Raw genomic sequence first — 24,718 nt, forward strand, 5'->3', positions numbered from 1 at the left:
GAGACAGTATGTCAGATTGAGAGAGGAGCTCTAGCACAGGGTATGAGCACATAATACATTGTTATACTTGTCCATCTGCATACAGCCAGTTGATCAATGAGTCCCAAGCTGTTACTGTAGCTCTGCCCACACCGAAGACATCCAGGGAAACTGCCACCCCTCTGAGCATGAGACCCTGGTTAAGGGGACTTCAAAAACCCCAGTCATGGCCTGGGGCAGCCAGTACACCCAGCCTGAAGCTGGCTGATACTGCACTGCTTGCTCAACCTCACCCACACTCACGAGCTGCATTCAGCTGAAGTTTCAAACCAGCAGTCCTTTAGATGTAGGACAGATCTTAATCAGTTCCCCTGTTGAGCTGAAGCACTGAAGACGAAGAACAGAGCGCCCAGAGTCAGAATAACCTGGAGGAAACGCTGTTTGCACCACAGCACCTAGGAGAGGACCCAGACACCAGGGAGACAACAGAAGGAAAGCCCCAGTTCGTCTCCCACCCAACCCCCATCTAAAAACTGGACTTGGAGACAAACAGGGTGTGGAGGTGGGGGGGGGGGGGGGGGCATGAGGGACCACATTGTAAAGGACAGCCAGATGGAGATGATGCCTAAGACTACACATGGTTTCATCCCTTCATTTGGTGTGACAGAAGGGGGCACACCAGGTCACTGACCAGAACTTGTCAGAGAATATTGCTTCTGGACTTTTCCTTTGGGACATTGTTTTGTGGTAACTGGGATCCATGGGGTTCTTATACTCTTCTAGAATAGTATCTACTAAGTTTCTAGTAGATAAATTGTGTTATGTGGTCTGTGTGTTGGGTGGGCAGTTACAGAGATTGTTGTGTTATGGGGATACTTTTTTTGTGATGGGTAGATTGATAAACTGTAATAAAATGGGATATTATGTAGAATAACTGCTTAGCCTGGTCAGTGGGTACACATGTGGTTCTGGGTTAATGAAAATAACCAGTTCCGATTCAAAATGGTCCTAACACCCTTATAATTACTAGGTGGTGTAGTTGCCTACAAAAGAAAGTCTTCCTAGTTCTTACTTTTGCCTCTTTTCAAAATCGTTATGTTTTGTGATGGCATCTTTCCACTTGATGTATCCCTTAGATACAGAATAATAATAAATATTCATTAAAATAACTTTATATGTCTTTACACAAGCAAAGGAAAATGCCATTTTAATCTTAACGAAGTCAAACCAAGACACAGTGAACAATTTCTGTTTCTCTCTCAAATGTCATTTGAGAAATGATGTAGTAGCAAGAAATTAGCACCTTGGCACAGACATGGTATCAGTTGTGTTTGTTTTTCAGATGTGTGTCTTTTCCAAAATTCTAAATATTGTAATTTTTTTAATTAACCTGTTTTGCAAGGTGAGTAAAGCGACTAGTTCAGCTTGTTGCTTTTTTATGGGGTTTTTTTCTCATTCAATAAACTTCAGAATCCTCAACAGTACTTTCTTAGCTTTATCTGAGGTGCAATCTGCATTCTTGAATATGGGAAGATAAAGCACAAGGAAAAGCTTTATGACCTAAACCAGATGTGAGCACTTGTTCCTCTTCTACTTATGCGGTACAAATGTCAACGACTTCATACCTAGTTTCACCTGTCATTTTTGTGCCAATGTGCATTTCTGAGGTTTGGCACTTAGTCAAATTCAACTTTACTTTTTGTTTCAGAATTATGCCTCAGATATCTAGATGCTGAGTGATGTGACTGCATGCCTGGGAGTTTCCCAATTTACTTTTCCTCCCAGCCTGGTAGCAAAAGCTTCTTTGTGTTTGTGAAAAGCTGTGTACGAGACCAGTGAGTTCTAATGATCGGGGATAGCTGCACATGCTCAACGGGATTTGTTTTCAACTTTTAACCGAGTCATGATAAAGTTTTGGTACGGGTTCCTTTGGGACGCCAGGATGGCCAAGGTGTTAGCCAGATCTGTTAGGGTTTTTGAGAGGATGTTCTGTCTGTCATGGTAAACCATTTGTCCAAAGAGGGTGTTATTGTTACACAGGAGTCAGTCTCAGCTCATGATACATATGTATTGAAAGTCAGGGCTAACCAAGCACCATACACAAACACCTTTCTGATCCACGTAGGAGCATCCCATTAATTCAATTTTCTCATGCTCCTTCAAACAGGTTCCTTACTCAGCTCTAGCTTTGTAATGCTCTGTAAGCAGTGTGGCATAATACCAGGATCATTTTGATAAAACAGTGTGTTGCTTAACAGCTTTCATCAATCGCATACCACATGTCCTGGAGACATGCCACCTCAAGCTCCATTTGTGAATAAATTGTATGAGTGTGTGCCATGTTTACTTAGGACCTTGGAATGGCTTTGACTTGGATCTTGAAACACATGAGATAAAGAAAGGGAGACAGATGCTGCTAAATTAAATTGCATTCCATTCCATACTCACATCTGGCACTGTAGAGTCCCTAGAAAGCAGGTCTTATTAGAACAGAAGAATACGTTCTTCTCACTCACTTGAAACAAAAACTGTTGAAGAGTCTCTGGGCAGAATAAAATGAGGTACCTGTGTCATATAAACTCTATATGAAAAGATAAAAGAAAATGCCCAGATATGCATTGAACAGAAGGATGAATTGGAGAGTAAAGGCACGCCAACGTGTATTGTAGAACTTGATCACTCAATCTGTAGGCACATCTGAAACACCAGCGCTTCCTCTGTCAGTCTGCCAGTCGTATCGCAGCACAAATAGGTCCGTGTTACATGAACAAAACAGGTGTCCATTGTATTCTGCCAATTCTCTATACTAGGTCTAAATGCGCTGCTTTGCTATTTTAGTTAATAAAAAACAGTTAATAAATAAGCAGTTGGAGTTAATTCCTGTTCCCTTTGTGACCCGTGGTCTAGTTCACAATGTGTACGTAGTGTAAAACTCCGGGATGTCGAGAGATTGAAGACTAGGCTGGAATACTTTCAGTTCTTAGCAGACCTCATTGTATCTGCCTTTAATAAGTGACCTCATCGTTCAGGGAACTCCCCTGTGGGTACCGTACTGTATATTACCTACTGCTGCCAGTACAGGCCAGCACAGAACTGTTTTGTGTTCATAGAGAACAGGGTCCAACCAACATCACTGGCGAGAAAAACTGATACAGGAATGACTGACGAAAGGACTCCTCTGATTAAAAATGGCAACACCGTAATATACACCAGGTAAGATAAGAATAGTATCCAGAAGAGCAATTAATGCATGTGATTGAAATATATATATTGAGTCGAGTTTGTCTTTATATACATTTTGATACGACTCCTCTGTACTACAGTTCATGACTTTTAATAAACGTTTAGAAACTTGAATTGTTACATTCACAACACGGTTGTTTAATTTGTTCTGTTTTAAGGAATGTACAGTACACACATCGAGGCGCAGGTATATGTTTTAATAAGGCATACTGTATAAGGTTTAACGCTACATTAGATTTTCTGGATCAAAACAATCCGGCGTTTCTGGAACAAAAAGTACGGACTTTAATGTGTGAACAGAATCCCCCAGACAACATTAATTTCAACACCAGCGTCAATGTGTTGCAGTGACCTGAGAGAAAAAAATAGTTCCCCTCTCCAACTGTGGATATTACGCACTAGACTGTGAGTACGGAGAGTTCCGTACGTATTTCGATTGCTATTAAGCCTATCCTACTCCTTTGGTTTTAAAAAGAGTTACCTTGTAGAGTTGAGACTGAAGAAAAATAAGAATGATCTGATATCGTCATTTATTGGAGCCGCGGAGAATAATAAAGTAATTTAATGATTGGCTTGTCGAGTTTTTTCTTTTCTAAGGCTTTTTGTAAAATATTTGGACATTATATATATAAAAAACAATATGTGAGGACATTGTTATTTCGAATGAAGTTTCCTTTTTTTATACTTTTGGGTAGAAAACCTGTTAAGGTTCCCTTTTCCACTGATGGAAGGCTTGCGAAGTTACGAGATTTTGCAACCTTTCCAAGCACTTGCAATCAATTTCCCATATGTCATTTTGCAATCCATATGCTTCGATGGTGACATCTGACTTTTGTTACGAGAGTGCATTTTGCATTTTTTAAACAAATATTTTGTTTAATATTTAAACCAAAAAATTAAATAAATATTTAATTTAATTTGTTTTGTTTAATATTTATTTATTTTTAAAAACTGAACTAATCACTGCAATCGTGATATTTTCAAATAATATATATAATCATATGATAAATCAGTTTCAATGACTTCACTTTTCAAAATTTGAACGTCGTGCCGTAGGCCTGCAATTTTATTGTTCATGTGCTAGGTTTCATTTCTGTGGCTTTGTCACGTAACACGCTAAAGGTAATGCAACAGAAAGAGGACAAGAGTGTAGCTTCAGTTTTTGTTTCAACAGCAACAAGAGACTGTTTCTCGCTGTTTTCGCGGCTGTTTTGGGGAACTTCAATTTTGGATTCTCCCTGGTTTACGCCTCTTCTGCTATTCCACAACTGACAACCATCGACAACCCCAACCTGAGAATGAACACTCTCATAGCCTCCTGGTTTGGGGTAAACATTTATTATTATTAACCCAATACAGCAATCATTATAGAAGGCAACTAGCATATAAAACACCTTCATTAGCATGAGAGACAGCGCAAAAAAAAAGGTAACAGGACTAATTTATTGTGTTTTTAATGCCTTTCAGCATTTATTCTGAATCTTCATATGGAGGAGTCATAGTGTTACAAGTTTAATTAATGGATTATTAGCAATAAATGGCCTGCAAATAAAAACCTGGATTATGTTTTTAATTATTGAACAAAAGCCAAATAATTAGACCCTTTAGGCTCCTCTGGAACCATAAGACCCTGTGTTTGTGGTCCAACGGGACAATCGACATGTCCCACTGCTACAGGAGTATCTCTAGATAATAATAATAAGTATTACTTACACTTATATAGTGCTTTTCTGGACACTCCACTCAAAGCGCTTTACAGGTAATGGGGACTCCCCTCCACCACCACCAATGTGCAGCATCCACCTGGATGATGCGACGGCAGCCATAGTGCGCCAGAACGCTCACCACACATCAGCTATTAGTGGGGAGGAGAGCAGAATAATGAAGCCAATTCATAGATGGGGATTATTAGGAAGCCATGATTGGTAAGGGCCAATGGGAAATTTGGCTAGGACACTGGGGTTACACCCCTACTCTTTTCAAGAAACACCCTGGGATTATTAATGATCACAGAGAGTCAGGACCTCGGTTTTACGTCTCATCCAAAGGATGGCGCCTGTTTACAGTATAGTACAGTATAGTATAGTGTGGGGCATTAGGACCCACATAGACTGCAGGGTGAGCACTCCCTGCTGGCCCCACTAACACTTCTTCCAGCAGCAACCTTAGTTTTTCCCAGGAGGTCTCCCATCCAGGTACTGACCAGGCTTACACCTGCTTAGCTTCAGTAGGTTGCCTGTTGTGAGTTGCAGGGTGCTATGGCAGGGGTTATAGACTCCTGTTCTTGTCATCAGAAGTGTGCATTGCTCACGTGGTTTTCCTTACTCTCTCTGCACAGTCTATGTTCACACTGGGAGCTGCGGCAGGTGGCATCAGTGCTATGGTGCTTAATGACATGATAGGGCGGAAGCTGAGCATCATGGTCTCGGCTGTCCCCTCCACCGTGGGCTACCTCTTGATGGGCAGTGCCCAGGCTGTGTGGATGCTCCTCCTGGGTCGCTTCCTCACAGGATTTGCTGGAGGAATGACAGCAGCTTCCATACCAGTAAGTTACAGCCTGATACGGGAAGATTAAAAACATTCACCCTATTGCTCTTAGAGTGAGATCACCTTTCCTAGTGAAGTTTTTCATAAAGTTTACATGAACAAACCCTGTTTTTCATTTGCTGTCTTCAATTAATAACAGTGTTTGTCTGTGCAGCTTAGTTTACATGTAATTGAGCGCAACCAGATTGTTTACAGTATGTTTTCTTTTAAGAAATAAAAAATGCCAAGATGCAAAGATTTTAAAAAATGGCTTCTTATTACCCGAGAAATGTCTTTCAGGTGTACGTGTCCGAGATTTCTCACCCCAAAGTACGCGGCACATTAGGATCGTGTCCCCAGATAACAGCTGTGTTTGGAGCCCTTGCCCTCTATGCTCTTGGTAAGAATGATCAGAAAAGTTTGGTCCTACTGCAACCTGTTCATTTGACTCTTATTGTACGTTAGGTGAAAAGGAAAGCTAGCAAGAGGGATGGTAGCTCAAATTGTTGTAGTGACAAATCTGTATGCTGTGCGAAATCAAGCCACATGTTAATTTCTGCACAAGGCACAAGTACTCAGTTTAGGGCTATACAGAAAAAAACATTGGTCCTTGTGACAGAGTGCTTGTTATTTTTTCTTTCTTTCTGAGTGTGAAATACTCCAATACTTCCCCCTACCCTTCTGGTATGTTTGAGAGAGTGTATGTGATACGAATGAAGTGCGAATGATACTTACCCTTTTGTTGTTATCCAAAAATCACTGCAGTGTTTTTTTTTGGAGTATTGTTTTGTGTTGATCAAGATGGCCACCAGTCACCTTTCCTGTTTGTAGTATCACACAAATGATCTTAAAGGGCAAGGTTACTGGTGAGCCATCTATAAATAACCGATGTAAGGTTAGTTGTTTTGTTTAAGTGAATATATCACAGTTGCATGACTCTGTTAAAATTTCTAAGTTATTTTGGGATGGTTAAATACTTTATTTTGATCAATTTGCCCATCTCTGTTTACAAAAATGTGAGCGAGTCCCTTTAAGAGGATGGTCCTTAGAAGAGGAGGGGCTATAAAAGGGACTGGGAGAGCTCAGTATGAAGGAGGGTGCCTTGGAGAAAAGGTGTGGAGAGTACCCCTGTGAGGGTTTTTTTTTGTTATCCCTATTTTTTTGGCAATAAATCCAGTTTTGTTTGCGTTTGAAGACCGCTTGTGGGAGTTTCTTTTCTTTTGAGCCAAGCCTGGTCACTTGGCCGGTGACAGTCCTTTGATTTGCAATTAAGATGCTGGCCTTCTGACGTTCATGTCTTCGTTTAGCTATACCCTAGCTGCCTTGTCAGTATACTGTAGCTGGTTCAGATGAGTGAGAGAAGAAAATAATCATGAAAGCATCTGTTTCCCTGTAAAGCTGTTAACTTCACTGTGGCCCTCCTGTGTGTTCCATTGGCAGGGCTGGTGTTGCCCTGGCGCTGGCTGGCTGTTGCAGGGGAGGTGCCCGCCCTGATCATGCTGATCCTCCTGTGTTTCATGCCCGACTCTCCTCGATATCTGATTGCTAAGGGCAGGGGGGAACAGGCTCTCAAGTCGCTGGCATGGCTGCGGGGCTCTGGGTCTGACTACATGACGGAATACTACCAGATCGAGGAAAGTGTCAGCATGCAGGTACTGAAAGATGTTGATTGTCCTGACAGGGAGCTGATCCATCAGTTCTAATCATTTCTGGTCAAATCTATTATAGGTTTATTGTGCATAACAGGTTAGGAGCAACTGGTACAGTTCAATAACCCTGTTTCCCTACTGCCCCTTCTCTCAAACAAAATGTGACAAGCACATCACTTACAATGTCTTACACATTTCCAGTAGAAAACAAGAGAACTGCAACAAGCGTAGCTCGTTTTCAGGGTACATTCTGTATATGGTTTGGGATACAGACTGGATAGGCTAGGGAAAAGCATCGCATCACATTAGATCATGACATGCATACAACAAAACTGTATTGTATCATGGTTTGAAGATTATCACCCAGTCATTAGGTCACTAGTGTCTGGGTTTTGAAGTTTGAACTTTCCTGCAGGCAAGAATCACCTGGGCAGAGCTGGGCACACCTTTCTACTACAAACCCATTCTGATCTCTGTGGTGATGAGGTTTCTACAGCAGATGACAGGCATCACTCCAATCCTGGTCTACCTAGAACCCATATTCAACATGAGCAAAGTCATTCTGGTGAGAGACTTGGAACAATGCATTCTCTACTGGAGACAACAGCTGCAGTGGTGCCTAGAAAAAGTTACATGTTCAGAGTGGCATCCTTTCTTAGAGAAATCCTGAAGCAACAGTTTTTGAAATATTTGTCATTCTTCTAGTATCACAATATGCATTTTTCCATTTGCATGAGGTTGTACATAGTTGTATATAACAGTTTCAAAAGTCCAACATAAAACATACTGGAATAAATCAGTGATGATAGCATACAATCACAGTTTACTTACAAAAATCAGTTTTCTCATTGATTGGGAATTGTTTTGATACAGACAGGTCTTTTTTCCAGTTATGTAAGGGCTTTATAATAAAAATCGTCATACCTCTGAAGAGGGATAAATCCTACTGTTTTTTCCAGCCAGGGCAATATGATGCAACTATTGTGGGAGCTGTACGCTTGGTGTCAGTGCTGATTGCTGCTAGTCTGATGGACAAGGCAGGCCGGAGAATTCTGCTCTTTACATCAGGTAATGTGAGGCGCTGCTGTCCATAGAGAATCCTCATTTCTCTTCCACTAACCACTTACCTCAAAGATCTCTACTCATCAAAGTGCATTGACTGTACTCAGTGAACATTTTTAGTTTATTACACTAGAAAGGTAAGCAAGTTTATGACCTTTTTATGACATTTTGTAGGTCTCTCTACCAATGTGTAGACCTCACCTAGATGATGTGACAGCAGCCAAAGTGCACCAGTACGCTCACCACACATCAGCTCTCAGTGGGGAGGAGAACAGAGTGATGAAGCCAGTTCAGAGATGGGGATTATTGGGAGGCCATGATTGGTAAAGGCCAGGGGGAAATGTTCCTGGGGTTAACACCCCTACTCTTTTTGAGAAACATCCTGGAATTTTTAATGACTACAGAGAGTGAGGACCTCGGTTTTACTCTCAATCTGAAGGAAGGCAGCTTTTTTACAGTATAGTGTCCTATCACTAAACTGGAGCATTAGGACCCACACGGACCGCAGGGTGAGCGCCCCCTACTGGTTCCATTCCTTTTTCAGCAGCAAACTTAGGTGTGGAAGCATACACTGCTAAACTTGTTTCTAATTTCAGAGGCTGTAAACCAATGAAAAAGAACAGTGAAAAGACAAAACAGAGTACTCATACTGTAGAGAGATTTTTGTTAAGATGTTTGTTCATTAGGTTTAGTTTACAAATCAAGACCAGATATAATATAACAACATTTCCCAAAAGATCACCTCATACAGAGACACACTGGACCAATTAAAAAAAAAACAACAAAATACAATAATTTAATAAAACATAGTAGTTCATAAAATCTATACAAATTTCCGCAGAGTTCTGGGCAATAGCCCCTCAGTCACCTATTCAAGGTGTTATCATTAATGAGAGAAGATGACTTACGATCTTAATGTTGAGGTGAATGTTTTTCTGTTTAATTGGAGGTTAAGAGACCCCAGTTTGGGAACACCTAACCTTTAACTACGTTATCCACAAGAAACATACCCACATGCTTCATGGCCTATATGAAACAAAAACGCAAGTACATATGTGGAAACTAAGAGGAAGCACATTCAGGACTGAAGACAGGAGGCATGTCTTAAACAAAGTGTGAGTGGGATCTGAAATAAACACAGCCATGCTGTTCAGGTTGTCACCTGGGTATCTTTGAGGAATGGCTGCGTAAGATTCCTGCTTCTGTTAGCTTCTAGCTATCAAATGAGAAAGATTGACCAAAAAGCCTTCTTTGTAATCTTTCTCATGCTAATATTCTCATCTTCCTGTGTCAATAGCTTTTGTATTTGTGATCTTCCCCCTCTTGCTCAGGATTCCTGATGTTCCTCTCCATGCTGGTCCTGTGCCTGTACACTCTCTACACGTCCTGCCCCGCCCACAACGTCAACCTCACTGCCATCCCCTCTGGACTCATCGCTGCCCAAGAGCCTGGGAGTCCCCTCCAGACGGCTTCCCCCAATCTCGTCACTCTCATCCCACTCATCAGCACCATGGTCATCATATTCGGTAAAGCTTTATTCATTAAAACTAACGATGACAATGATGATGAGAATTTGTTGATCATGCTGGTGGTATCATTTAGAAAATGGTGGGGCAAAGACTGATCCTAAATCCAATATTGATCATTAGATAATCTAACCATGCTTTTAAAATATTCAAATAATATATTGTAGAACAGTAAATTTGCAGGCCTTTGTCAGGCTTATTCCATTAATGTTGAGTGCAGCATCTCTGAGGCAAATATGCTACAGCCTTATCATCCGTGTCATTAAAGGCAAAGTCATCTTGCTTTAAAAAAGCCAACACCTACAGAGACCCAGATTCAGCAGATCTTGTAACCCCATTTTTTTAAAGAATTGTATACTAGATGTCAGGATAAGTGTCTTCTTCCTGAAAACATGTTCTGCGGTGGCCGGTTTCAGTGTTAGTATTGTGTGGTTCAGCCTGAAGCATTTGGAAGGTGATTACCTGTTGATTTCCAATCCTCCAGGCTATGCCATGGGCTGGGGTCCCATTACATGGCTGCTGATGTCTGAAATCCTGCCACTGGGGGCTCGAGGGGTGGCATCTGGCCTGTGTGTCGGAGTCAGCTGGATCACAGCTTTTATCCTGACGCAGGTCTTCATGACGGTTGTGGTAAGTTTATCTGTCCCTTCTGTGCCAGGCAACTCTCATTAGTGATGTGATGAGCTTGAAGCTGAACTAACAAAACACCAACCAAAAATATCTTTCTGTGGCTTTAATATGATTTAATGTTAGTGTGCTCTTCTGGTTTTAAAGCACATAAGATCGGATTAAGTAACATTTATTTATGGGCTTCTTGATGTAAAACCTTATGCAAATGTATTCTATGAAGGAGAGCTCTGCCTTCAACACATTAATGAAAAAGCATGCCATGCTCTATGGTGTCTGCTTTGAGCACTACAAAATAAAGGCGGTTATAATATAGTCCAATGTATTTTTGTTCTAAAGAGTCTTGTGTGCCAAAAGCATTCAAAATTAAAATTTAAGATAATTGTCTGTCATTATATATATTAGCATGTGTTTGTTGAATATTGTGCAGATCTGAGAAGGATTTAATAACAATAAAGGAATTACATGATCTACCTGTTTTTATGTTCTACAGGAAACCTACGGCCTGTTTGCTCCCTTTGCATTCTTCTGTGTGATATGTGTAATCAACCTTATTTTCACCGGAGCAGCTGTCCCTGAGACCAGAGGACGCTCCCTTGAAGAGATAGAGAACTATTTCCGGACTGGACGCACATTTAGCATCAACCACAGATCATGCTAAGACTTTGGGACTTTCTGTGGCTTTCTGCCAAAAGGACAATTTGCTGCTCAGTCGTGGAGGAGAAATCTCCTTTTGTGACCTCTCAATGCAGGTGGAGCAATACCACAAGTCTAAATCTGTACAGTGCCAAAGATAAACTTTTAAGATGGCAATGCACTTTGTTTCAGGACTCTACGCACCAGATGGGAAATTGAAAAATGTCTTTTTTACAAATAGATTTAATCAATTAATTTAATTATAAGTCATGCACAATTACAAATCACGTGCTGTCGTGTCTTGGAAATTAGAAAACAAAAACAAGCCAGAGCAGTGTTTTATACAATATATATAGGGATTGGGAGATATATTTGTGTATCTGACGATTGTAACGTTACGTGCAAGCTAGTCTGAAAACTTCCTAAAAATTACTGTAAATCCAGAGTGTAGTTCTGTGATAATGACAAATGTTCACCAGGAGCTGTAACTCTGTTACAATACAGTTCAGAGTTTTGGAAACAACAAGTACAAAGAGGATGGGGGCAGAAAAAATATTTTTGTCTTATTCTTCTTAAATAAGAATCACAGGTGGCTACCACATTCACACTGCAGGTAAAAAATGAGGACTGGTACAGTAGATAGGCTCTTCCAACATGCCCACCTGTTCAACATCTGTTACAGGCTCCATGTGAGAAATAATGCGATTGAATAAGTCTATTGCCAAAAAAAACACATATAGGTATTTTTATAAATACAATATATTTTACGATAGGTGCCTGACAGATCACAAAAATTCTGTCTTGAGTTTCACCAGATGCATTGACAACCCTGGCTAACTAATGGCATCCACCAGCTGAAGTGTACACTGCCACTTGAGATGTCCCAGTCAGAGTTGGACAGTCACACCACTACAGTCTTTGGAGCGCCAATATTTTTCGTTTTGTCACAGTAATCCCCTAATATATTTTTTGATCTTTTAACAAGTAAAATAATATTACCCTTCCCTCCAATTTCCCTATACATGGAATTTCCTAAGTGCTGTACACTGTATCTTAGTAATTACAATAATATTATTTCCACTTGGTCATATGTAGATTACACTATTATACATGTATATGATATACTGTATACTATATACTATATTGAGCTATAGGTGTGTAGGTTTCAAGGTGTCATTTATACAAAAAAAAAGAATGAGATCTATATATAAAAAGGGATGGTATAACCTTTTAAGTCTATAAAGTCTGGTATATTTTCAATTATATAATAATGGCTTGATGATGACCTTTCCATTAATTTTATTCAAATTAAAAAAAGTTTTATTCACCACCTGAAATAATTCCTAGTCAATAAGTATCTTAATCAACAAGTAATTTACTATTTATCTCCATTTTTGAGTATTAAAAAACTTCTCCAATGTTGCTTTTATTGACCTGGCGTCACATCAGTTAAAAACATCATAATTTAATGCGGTATAAAGGTTATACTACAAGTGAATACTGGAAAATTAACTGTTTAATTTACTTAATGTAAAGAATGTACTTCACAAAGTGCCCGTAAAAAGACTGAACTGGCTTTATTTATAACAAATATACAGGAAATGGAAAAAAATGTTTTTAAGATCAAGATCTCCAAAAAAGGGACAAGAAAAGTCAAACAAAGTCACCCTCAAGCAGAGCTTTTGCACCTTTTACAGCAGCAGCAATGTTACCTGAAAAAAATCACAAACTTGATCTTGCACGTTAACGTTACACGTTACACGTGCAGGAATTATCATGAATCAAACTTCAATAACCGAAGGATGGGAGTTTGGAAAATCCTCCTTTGAAAACTAGCTTTCTATACATGAAGTAGTTAACACATACCTGTATACCCCAGGGACTTCAATTCAGATTAAGTTGAGAGTTTTTGAATTTCTACAAAACTGTTGTGAATAACACCCTCTCCCCACATCTTAAAAACTTATTTTTTAACGATTTAACGTTAAAAACGATTTTTATGATTTAAAACGTGAAATTAAAAAATGCAGTACTTGCTGCAAACATTGCAAGTGCCCAATCTTTTATTTGCAGGAGATATTTATTTACCTTCCCCTCAACCAAACACACTGATGAAATGTGTTAATTTCAAATTCACTGTTTCACTGGAACCAGCAAGCAAATCTAAAATAACGAGAGGAACAGCTGTGCTGAAACTGCCCCTTTAACCTTGCTTTAGTAATGCATACATTTACAAGACTGATGGGAATTCTTTGTTGCTTCATCTGCAAGCTACATGAGAAAAACTATTTCCAAAATGCACAGGACAAATTAGGGGCTCAGGGGCAAAGCAGCCACAATTGTAAGAAGAAAAGAGCACAATCCAAAACATGATTTACAATCCTAAATGTTTTTACGTATTTTGAATGATGAATTCATCTTACAGTCCAGTGCAAGATTCCAAAACCCTTGTGGGTAATATTTGAATTAAATACATCACACTTGTGATGTGCAATTCTTTAATTTACTGATGGATTTGCAACACTTGAATATGTGTTACACATTTGTCCCCATTCCTTTGAAATGCTTTTGGAACACTGGAACACTACAGTGCCTCACTCTTCTGTACTGGGATACCTCCTGTATTAAATCTGAATATTACCACAGAAGTGTTTGGAACTCTGCCATAAGATGCACTCAGCACTCAAGAATAAAAAAACCAAACAAAACTGGTATTTAGTTTTTATAGAAGACCCCCCATTATCAGCAGTCAGGAGAAATACATATTAAAAAATCCAAACAGCTTAATCAAGGTGTTTACAAACCAAAGGAAAAAGTGGCTTCTCTAGGTTAGCTATTAACTATTAAACTATTAAACAAATTACAGGGACCTATGCAATGTACACTGGGGATACTCTTGGTGTACTGACTTCTTAAGAACAATTAAAGATAGACCATTCCTTTTTAAAAATGACTGGTTTATGCATCTATCAACATAAGTATTGCTCATTGGAATAAAGAAGTGTTTTAGCAAAAATTACAGATTTATAGCAATACTTTATACCCTGCAAGATCTATTTTTAAAACACTGTAGTATGTTAGTTTGCTGGTGTATAGTGTCCTTCATACTAGCTGGTGTTTGAAGGCAAACATACTGTATTACAAAAGATATGTGGTACAAATGTACTTTCTGTAGATGCATAGATCCTCGTCTGTGTGATCTGTGAATGTGTGATGTGTGAATTTCAGTAACAAAACCATTCTATCTGCAGTTAGAATGCCGTTTTATTTTTCTTGTGTTCTTAAATGTATGATAACTGGTCTACATGTTTATTGAGGTTTTTGTGCTTTAGAAAAGACAACACCTTTGATGGGAAGCTGCTTTGGTGAAGTAGAGGGGAAAGGAAGCTAAATTTGGCAAGGAACAGTTCAGATTGTATTAAGGATTTAGCTGAAACCATTAAAAATCAATTAGCTCAGATAGTATGATACTCATTATTAGTATTACACCCCGCTGTATTTTGCCATCCACATTCACTATCTGCAACATACCCAGCTCCCCCCAAATAAAGACAATTACGTTTTGAAATCATATTAGATATCTTTGTATCTGCTCTGCTGTAAAAGATGCCACCATGTACATTTCAGCATCAGCAACAATAGGAGACAGACAACATAACACTGCCACTTAAACAAACATAGAAGTTAAACACAGTGCAAACAAAGTGAAATCTGGAATGCCAAAGAAAATGTAAAACTATGTGAAAACTTGAGTTATGGCTGGAGTCTTAATGTATAAAAGACCATGTTTACCACAGGCCAAAGGAACATTCTATCACTGATGAAAATTATATAAATATCAATTACAGTATCTATTTCCATATTAATTTGTATGGTTTTGGAACAAACCAAAAGCCAAGTCCAGTCTGCACTAATGAGACAGGGTTCCATTCCACAACATGGCAGATTAGCATCTTTAGGGTTATATCATTCCTAGTTTCCTTTAGCTTAACTAAAATTTCCTACCTTATACAAACCTTAAAAAACACATGCTTCCATTATGAGTGTGTTGTTTCACACTGAGGTATTTCAAGTATCACTCTGCCTGAAAAATACGATTTTTCCAGAGAAAAAAAAACTTCACAGTCCCACTTTCGTACCAAAACATGTAGCATTTGTTTTATAACATTACAAACAAAACCTGCACCCAGGCCCAATTTCATAAGTGATTATTCAGTTAACAGAAAATCATTTTTTTATTTTAATCAATAAATGTGTTCAGAATCAGATATAATTTAATTTAATCATGCTGGAACAGTATGCATAAGGAATATTTTTTAAAGGTAGTCAGTCCTGTAATAGGTATGTCTATTACCACAGCAATCATGCATTATATTGTCAGAGAGAAATCAAATGAAATGTCCTTCTGCTTAATTGGTAAAAACAAAATTTCCTTTGAGGAGTTACCCAAAATAACACCACATTTTGAAACACGAGTTGAATTAAAAAAGCAGTCACAACACAACTAGAATGACTGCTGCTGGGAAATTTTCTTGTTCCTGCAGTGGTTGAAATTATTCCTTTTGGGACATCTATTGCCAACAAGATGTGTGATATTCCAAAGGCGTTTATTTATAAAACTGAGCAATCACTGTATTTGTCAACACATTTGGTAATTTCTCATAAAATCAGTAGCTTAAAAACTTGCAAACCTATGTAAAGACAGTCTAAAGACACTGGCCTTTCTAGAAACAAAGAAAATAGGTATTGTTAGAATTGTCCAGCGTTGTAAATGATTTTGCCCCTTGAAAAAAATCCCTTTTTAAACTTGATTTGGTCTACAGCAGTTTTCTGTTGCTTGCTTTTGAAATTTCTTTAAAACTTCACATGTCAGTACAGATAGAAGATACAGCTTATAAATTTTTAAAACCCACAAAGAAAACAGATGTATTATATTAAAGCATTATATGAAAATAAGACAGAATATATTAGTATCTAATTCCAGCAGCTTGATAAAAAGGTAAATGGCGGTCCTTGGTTTACTGAATGCAGTATTAAATGTTTAGTGGATGAAGTTGTCATATTAAGGTTATTGTGCTACTCCATCAGTAGTTCCTGTCATTTTTTCCTCATCTCCTTGCTTCTGGTGCTGTAGACGCGCATAACTGACTGCATCTCCCCTGTAAAGAGATGACAAAAACACTGTCAGGAAAAAAAAAACTTGGTGAACCCTTAATCATTTCAATAAATGTGATTTACTACAGTCGTCTGCCAAGTCATGAAGACATAAAGGTTACAAATGAGAGGAGGCCATGATGCAACTATTTTGTTTGTCTCTTAGTAGCTACAAAATCTCATCTGGCTAATTTTTAAAAGAAGACAGGGTATCATCTTTGACAACATGGCTGAAAAAGTGAAGAGCTATCCTTTAGCTAAATGTAGGGGGCTGACATTGACACCAAATAAGCAAGGGTATTTAGTACTTTAATATACTACTGTAGTGTCCTTAATAGGTATATGGATTACATTTACAGTTTGTCCACTTTTCAAATTTCAAAGTAGCAGAGAGCAAAATCTAAAACATTTACTAAAAGCAGTTAATAAGTAGTATAATTTCAAAATGAGAGAGAATTCAGTTTAAAATAGTTGTAGCATCCATCTTTTTTATAGTGTCTTTTGCAACAAATTGCCACAAAGCACTTTATAGAAATATATATAGCAAATGTTTTATGTACAGATAGATTAGGCCTTTGGGCATGGAGGTGAGAAAAACCTGATCAAGGCACTGCAATTCTGAACTTTTTTGCAAGTATAATGCAGTACTGTTCAAAATGAAAGCACACACAGACTAAAACAGCAGATATTAGGGAATGCTGATTCTGAATTTTGCATGCTCGGTTTGAAAATGTGTGTAGACTGTAAGTGCTGTGTTTTACTGACACAATGTATATTTCTGAGAGTAAGAATACAACTTACCTTAAGTAAAGTAAATAAAACATGCATCTTTAACCTCTGACTCTCATTTTCTGCTGATTTATCTCCAGTCCAACACAGTCTAACTGTTAGCTATTCAGTCATTCAGGTATTAAAAATCAGGTTTGGTATTGGAAAAGACTCATAACATGATAATATTACTGCTGTTGAAATCAGGATTTAGGAACCTGTTACCTGCCTTCAAGGAACCTAATCCAGTGGGACACCTCAGGCAGGAAAGGAGAAAGGGGAAGAAAACTGCACTTGCCACAGACTGACAGCATATACACACAAATCCACAGAAATGCTTTGGAAACTAAACGTTTGTTTTTTTTTAAGGTAGGAGAACGTGAACAGTGTTATACTTTATCAGCTTGAAATGCTACGTGCTTTGTGTGTTAGGTCAATGATTTTAACAGAATAAATTTAGCCTTAAAATGCTATCATGATTATAGAGCTGCATATTATTCATGTTGTCAAAGTATTACATAGCTGATTAGAGATTAGATAATTTTTTCTGTTAGTTATTTAGTCATAGTTTAATTGTTAAATAAAAAATAAAAAATGTGTAAGGAGAAGCAGGCAGAACTCCAAAAGATCTTGAATTATGACAGTCTACACTGCTCAGATATAATGTATGCTGTTGTCATAGCGATGAACACAGATCCCTTGTGCTATAAGAAGAGAGAGAGAAAGAGTGTGTGAACAGCTCATGACAGTACAAATGCAGCTCTACGTAAATGAGTAAGAAATTTCCAGTTCTCCTGGAGCTGATGCAGAAATGTCTGCATTTGAAAGTGTTTTTTTTTTCTTTTACACGTAGTGCAATATACTGTACATCTATTCTTCACATCTCTTAAGGCACAGGGTGTAATAAGTGTTATATAAATCTAACTGTGACACATTTCCAGTTTTTGCAATAAGGGAAAAATGCATAGTGTGATATGAAGCAGGGGTTGTAACATAAGACTACTAACATACTTATCCATTACACATTCCCCTCAGATATTATTTTGTACATTTTAATAAAACAGCAAAAATTAATAAGAACATTTGAATTTCTATATAATGTTGGGAACAGACACATTTACTCCACTTGACTCCACATTGGATATTCTGTTAAATGGATCATTTTGCTTTTTACTAGTTACAAGAGGAATGTGTCCATTTTGTGTTTTAGCATTCATAACAATGCCTAAAAGACTCTATTCCAAAAATAAGCCTTTCCTTCCTACAATTTTTCTGCAAATAGGTTACGTTTTCTAAAGTCCTTTGTTTTTCCAGACTTCTTTTCTAGATTTTTCTAAAACAATTTTAAAGGCACTTTTAAAAGGTTAAACATTGCTTACAGTTTATAAAATACAATTCACCAAATACCAACAAATTTGTATTCCATATGAAGGTGTTAATAGATTTTTTAGGCAATTCATGAGACTACTTTTAATAGTGGAAAAAAGTAAACTCTGCAGAATTTTACAGATACAGGCAAATACAGAATGCAAGACAAGTCAAAGAAGAAAAAAAGACTTACTTTTTCCCTAGGGATGCCAACCCATACAGGACACCTGTTCCAAAGGCTATTGCATTTCCCAACAGCGTGGTGATAGAAATACTTAGAATTACTGGAAATAATGCCATCCTGCAAGACAAATAAATTTGAGCATTTTATATAATTAGATGATTCCCCACTTTCACAACATCCTAGCATTCCATGCAAAACATTTTCTATCACAGAATGTAATGTGATTTCACAATGCATACAAAACCTTTTTTTAGTTCATCATGTTTTTTTAAAGCACACAATACATTTAATCAAGTAAATGTATTCATTTATAATCACGTGCAATTTCCCTATGTAGAAACATTAATTTAAAGGAATAGAAAACAAGAGAAGCACATTGTATTTATGAACTTTAAGAAAATGTTGAAACTTCTCTATTCTGGGAACAACAGGCTGTGTTATACTGGTGGCTGTGCACTGAATGAAAATAAATTAGGGAGGGTGTAAACTAACTTCTGAGCTGCACTCTTAACTGAAGATTTCAAAGCTCCGGTATAAATAAAATCAGATGAAAAGGCTGCCTAAGCCTAGAGATCCTTACCCACAGTAGAAGAAAGCCTTCTGCCAGGGACGAAGTCTGTCAGCTCGGGCAGCTACTGCATTGGCGAACTCAATGAACTGACAGCAGAATGGAGCTTCACATAAAAACAGGACAAAGGCATTTAACCTTGAAGGAGAAAAGGAATAAATGTATATGTATAAATGTACAGCACTCTATTAATTACATAAAGAGATACATTTCACGTACAGACATGTTCAAAAGTTACGAACTTCCACTTTCTGACATAGTGACTGGATCACAGAAATGAAAGTCTACTATCCAAAAACAAAGGAAGTATGACAAATGTGTACTATTTACACAAAAATCTGAATTGTCAAAGTCACTTATTTCTTATTCACATTGCCGGCCCCTCTGCATCTTGTCATTAATTGGAGGAGTGATGCGTCTCTCTGACAGCATTGTATGTCCACAGGCACCCTGTATCTTTGTTAATCAGAAAGGTGTGAAGGATCAGAAGGGTCACTGGTGCAAGACAAACAGAATGCACTCTGGCTGACAGAATGTACAGCTGCTTTGTAACCAGTCCCAGTTAGCAAACAACAGAGCACAGACTCAAGACCATGTTGGGCAACGCCTCTCCATGATGGAAACAAAGTCCACTGACATTGCAGACTGTGCTAATCATTAGGATTACAAATCACAACATCTTTCTTTTTAAGAAGGGGTCTCAATCAATTGTGCAAAGTACTTTAAAATGTCAATAAACCTCGGCAATTCAAATAAGCACTGAGCATTACAATATAGCATCAAAACACACTCAGTGCCACAGTGCAATTATCATGTTACCATGGTCAAATCTGAAATACTTACACCATCCACACGCCTGCTGCTATGTTTAAGGGATTGATCGTAACACAGTTCCAGATTCCTGCAATTGCACATGCTGTCGAGAAATAGTAATGCAAAACATATGGCAAATTAGTCAATACTTTGTGATACAGTTTAAAAATCAAAAAAACTTTCACAATGATTGTCTATTATACTATTACAATGTACCCTAGAAATATGTGATCTATAAAGCACTGAATGGAAAAACCAAAAAACTTCCAAGTAAAGTGACAAACCAATGACGTTTTTTTTTTTTAATATGGACATCATACCTCTGATAAACATCTGTTATCCTCAGTTAAAATTAATAAACAGAGCCTATGTGCACACGTACAGCCTGGCCACTCAGAAAACACTTGACTTAAACTACTAAATTAAACCCCTCTGATCTGGTACTATGGTAGTGTTTTCTGAAAAGATTCCTGCAGAAAAAAAGCAAATTAAAGTTTGGCTGTGTGTACACAGGCACACATTACCAGAAAATACACTTATTTTTGGGAGGGGCTGAGACAGCCAGGAACCTGGAACAATTGTGCGAGGTGGGACTATAGATTGCAGGACTATGGATATGGGACATTTCACAGGCACAAGTGAGAAATACCAATTAATCTAAGCAGCATGTTTTTGGAAAGTGGGAGGAAATGGGAGTGTGTAGAGACATGCAGGTGGAAAAACAAATATTAAGAGGCAGGAGAGAGACTCAAAATAGAGATTACATATCTCAGATGACAGGGTATAGATGGCAGTAGACATGACATAACATATGAGAAGCAAGATCTGACCTTGTATTTAATTCACAAAAATGGTGAGAATCTGCCATTATTGTACTACTCTGTTTTTGATCTTACGGACATTTTGTTCCACACATTTTTGTGCTGGTAATCACACTGAGTTATTATTATGTGCACAAGAAGACCTGTAGGATGTAGACTGCTCATATTACAGTATGTGCTTCTATGTTAATCTTTAAATAACTCAGGTGTTCCACTTCCTTAAAAATAAAATAACTAAATTTCTCAATTAAACAAGTGACCATTAAATCAAGTCAGTCAATAAGGAACCTGATACTGCTGTAGTTCCTCCAATATCACTGAACATAAATAGGTTGGATTAGCAAAGGTAGCATTAAGATAATATGTATACAGCAGAATAGATTTTTACTGCAATTTAAACTCAAATATTACCAAAACAAATGTCAAAATAAGACAGGACAGAATATTCATGATAATCAGAACAGCAGAGAGAACTGCAATGCCCATTTCTAATGTGAAGCTTTATTGTTTGTGAATACAGCAGCACATTGAAGTCTAGAGAACTGTAGGTTTGCTGTATGAATATTAATGAAACTGCTTTATTGGCACTGGGACATGTAGGAAGCATGTTATTTTGAATAGAGCATATTTTTCTATACACATGCATGAACACAGAATTCAATTTTGCCTAACCTCCAGAAGAATTGCAGAATTGTTTTTCTAGTTGTACCACAGCATTCACTTATAAATGAGGAGACATCACAAGGCTGTCCATTCCAGAACTGCTCAATTAATCATACCTGTGCACTCTTGTAAAAATTTAGAAAGCTGTGATCACTCCTTACTATATAATCATTTTTCTTCTTTAACGATATGATTAATGGTGCAGATTACGCCCATTAACTACAACTTAAAAATTATTGGAGTCAAAATGCAAAAGAATTACTGCAAACAAGAAATTACGAAAAATTGAAGATCATAGTAATGCAGGTGTTCCACTGTTCAATTTAGAATTCCAGATCACTGTGGTCAGCTGCCTCTCTCTGACAGCTATATTGATATAGAAAAGACATCTGATAGATATAATCAAATATTTTCAACATACATATTAAACAAAATCACAGAAAATGGGAACACAACAACAGAATGACAAATTAATATAAATTTTAGTATGAAACATGACACACTGTCAAAATGAAAATATAAGTTTAAAAATGTGTATGTGTATGTGAGACTAATAATTCTTGCAGCATTGACACATAGACCTGATCTACCATTGGGCAGACAGCTAAGGTTCCTCCACTGATCCTGTGCAAACGGTGACCAGCAGGGGAAAGTTGTCCAACTGCAGTGTTCAACTGATAATGGCACTGACGAGCGGGGAGAAAATGCAAGCAACTGCAGTCCTGTGTGATCATGCATTGTCCTGCTGGAAAACTTACCCTTCTGGATTGGTAACAGAAAAGCTGTTGGCTCAAGCACTTTGTCAATTTAAGAGTGAGAGCACTCACACAGCACAAGTACACAAATACTGTTGTGTTGAATAGAATCCTCCCCACATCATAGCTCTTTCACTGCCCCATAGGTTTTTTTAAACAATGAATCATCAGCATAATTTACATCTTCACACGTTGTGTTATGTTTGTGAAGGGCAAACCACATTCTTCAGTGAATAAAACATCCCACCACTCTCTGCTGACACCTCTAGTCCTATGACCCACAGAAAATGCCTACTGTATATCTCAGCTGTCATCTTCTAAGGAGCCTCCAAGGATGTAGATCATATTCATGCAGATGGTAAACTACAATCATTCTGCTGATGTGTGGGCTCTTTCTTCCAATTCCTAGTGCTGTAGCCACTGGAGACTGAAAATGATTATGCAGATGGGTAAGACAGTAATGAAAGTCGTGGGCTGATGTGGCCTTCCAGGACAAGGACTATCTAAGTGAGTTCCCTGTTTTTTCAGGGCCAATCTGTTGTCTGTTGAAACAAAACATCTTAATGTCATTAACAGGCTGCTTTCACTCCTGCAGACAGAAACCAGGTGATCTTTGTAACGCAAACAAGGAATGGCTGCATGGAATGGTTGTGTTCTTGTGTTCAGCATATTTCTAAGCAGCTTTTTATGCATCACATAATTGAGGTAATTTTAACTCAAACACACAACAAGAGCCTAGCATGTGAACAATACTACTAAATTAACGTCATTATTTAAAACGGAGCTAACTCGTCACAAGTGTCCAATGAATTACTGCTATAAAACAGACTTGTGTTTTAAACGTGCATGTATCTGGAAAATCCTTTTCACAGTTGCAGGCACGGAGTAATTCTACCTGTTTGGGTGCACATTAATAACTGCTTCTAGTCTAAGGAACAGTTTGCATTTTCTAATCTGGCTGTTGTAGCAAGCCATCCACCTATAGCTAAACGCTCTTCTTTGCCAGTAAATCTGTAAAGCAGGGCCGCACGAATTGTAACTACAATTGCGCCCAACTGTGTCCGAGACAGGATACAACTGTCTGAAGAAAGTCCTAATACCCAATTAAGAGGTCAATCAAAACATCCATTATCATAGACAAACGATGAAGTCATTTTAAATTGAACACGCTATGTAGTAAACAATGTAACAGGTTTGTCACCACAGAATGAAATGAATGGATTGTGCAGAAAATGGGCTTTGGACACAGCAAACACACAAAGACATTTCAGGTGTAATGATCTCCACGCACATTCCAAGGGGCGGAGCACAACATCTTACTCCCTCTAGCTGGACTCGGACGACAGCTTACGGAGCGTTTACATTGTTAAAAATGAAACACGTCTGATGAAACTAGGCTCAAGGAGTCTGAACTACAATAAGAATAGTGAAAAAATAAAGGCATTCTGAAATTCGTTTGTTGCATATCAAAGAGAAGAATGGAAACGTCTTCTCTCCAGACTATTGTCGTCCCCAGACTGTTGGTTAAAAGTAACAAAGGTGAATCGGCAATGAAACAATCGTAAACACCCTCCTGCATCCGGCTTACTTACAGATTCCTCCCACGACTCCAGCAATTTTGCAGATCCACCGATACCACCAAGACATGCCATCGTCATCGGCGCTGCTGGCGTTGGTAGCGGCTGGCTGCTCCCCGGAGCTCATTTTACCCCCAATGAATTATTCAGCGTTGTGCTGTCTGAACAGCTCAGTAACAATGGGTCCCCAGTTTTCGGGCTGGGACGAGCAGATACACCCGCTCAATAATTAAAAATGATCTTTCGTTTCGTCTTTCAGGAATACGTACAACAAAACCACGTTATCCAAGAAACAAGCCTTCCTTGAAAGAAGTGATAAAAGGGTGAATTTGAAGGCGTAAACGTATTTCCTGTGCACGGTTTGTATTCCCAGCCAGATAAAAGACAAATCTTGAAATAAAACGTCCTTGATATCCACTTTGAAACAGCTTAGTTAAAACTACCTTTTCGACTTCTGAAATTTTCTGCCAAGTCTAATTTCTTATTTTAAGTTCATTTCAATCAGCTCGGACTGCATTTAACTAAATCTCATATGAAAATTACTATGAATTAATTTAACACACAACGTCTCAATTAGTACTACGATGGTCCCGTATATTTCATTCATCATCCGGTATCATTTTAATCCTACATACGTTTCCTTTTGTAACTTTCTCGGTTTTTCTTTACCGATAAAGAACCTTCTGTTTCCACAGCTGTTCGGCTCGACCCGCGATGCATTCTGGGTGGAACAATACTGACGTCACTTGCTTAAAGACACAGCTGTTGTCTTGAACACGTCACCTGTGCAAGTCTACAC

The 24,718-nt window shown here is 38.2% G+C and overlaps 2 protein-coding genes across 3 annotated transcripts; one reads left to right on the top strand and one right to left on the bottom strand.

Moving 5' to 3' along the window:
* Positions 1-3,055: 3,055 nt before the first annotated feature.
* On the top strand, positions 3,056-12,582 carry slc2a6 (solute carrier family 2 member 6). The gene is made up of 10 exons (XM_088940420.1): positions 3,056-3,192; positions 4,397-4,550; positions 5,561-5,767; positions 6,049-6,148; positions 7,189-7,400; positions 7,813-7,962; positions 8,357-8,465; positions 9,791-9,985; positions 10,470-10,615; positions 11,106-12,582. The coding sequence occupies exons 1-10, from the start codon at positions 3,137-3,139 to the stop codon at positions 11,271-11,273; spliced, it is 1,497 nt and encodes a 498-aa protein (XP_088796546.1). The 5' UTR covers positions 3,056-3,136; the 3' UTR covers positions 11,274-12,582.
* Positions 12,583-12,809: 227 nt separating this feature from the next.
* Positions 12,810-24,637, bottom strand: cacfd1 (calcium channel flower domain containing 1). Of its 2 annotated transcripts, none has more exons than XM_088940421.1 (5): positions 23,935-24,637; positions 20,134-20,206; positions 19,303-19,428; positions 18,732-18,839; positions 12,810-16,407 (listed from the first exon to the last, which is right to left on the bottom strand). In XM_088940421.1, exons 1-5 carry the CDS (start codon positions 24,044-24,046, stop codon positions 16,317-16,319), a joined length of 510 nt encoding a protein of 169 aa, XP_088796547.1. In that variant the 5' UTR covers positions 24,047-24,637; the 3' UTR covers positions 12,810-16,316. The 2 variants fall into 2 exon arrangements, with proteins under 2 accessions (XP_088796547.1, XP_088796548.1); XM_088940422.1 differs by lacking the exon at positions 12,810-16,407 and adding an exon at positions 17,723-17,874 and having other exon boundaries at positions 23,935-24,635.
* Between the last annotated feature and the right edge of the window lie 81 nt (positions 24,638-24,718).

Source organism: Atractosteus spatula, chromosome 23, assembly GCF_055471065.1.
Source record: "Atractosteus spatula isolate fAtrSpa1 chromosome 23, fAtrSpa1.hap1, whole genome shotgun sequence".
Taxonomy (NCBI): Eukaryota; Metazoa; Chordata; class Actinopteri; order Semionotiformes; family Lepisosteidae; genus Atractosteus; species Atractosteus spatula.

Excerpts from the sequence above, each read along its gene's own strand:
- slc2a6 (XM_088940420.1), top strand. The coding sequence starts at position 3,137 with ATGACTGACGAAAGGACTCCTCTGATTAAAAATGGCAACACCGTAATA. Across the intron at positions 5,768-6,048 it reads TGACAGCAGCTTCCATACCA|GTGTACGTGTCCGAGATTTC; the intron begins GTAAGTTACAGC and ends AATGTCTTTCAG. Across the intron at positions 8,466-9,790 it reads AATTCTGCTCTTTACATCAG|GATTCCTGATGTTCCTCTCC; the intron begins GTAATGTGAGGC and ends CCTCTTGCTCAG.
- cacfd1 (XM_088940421.1), bottom strand. The coding sequence starts at position 24,046 with ATGAGCTCCGGGGAGCAGCCAGCCGCTACCAACGCCAGCAGCGCCGAT. Across the intron at positions 19,429-20,133 it reads GCAGCAGGCGTGTGGATGGT|GTTAAATGCCTTTGTCCTGT; the intron begins GTAAGTATTTCA and ends TTCTCCTTCAAG. Across the intron at positions 16,408-18,731 it reads TTGGCATCCCTAGGGAAAAA|GGGAGATGCAGTCAGTTATG; the intron begins GTAAGTCTTTTT and ends ATCTCTTTACAG.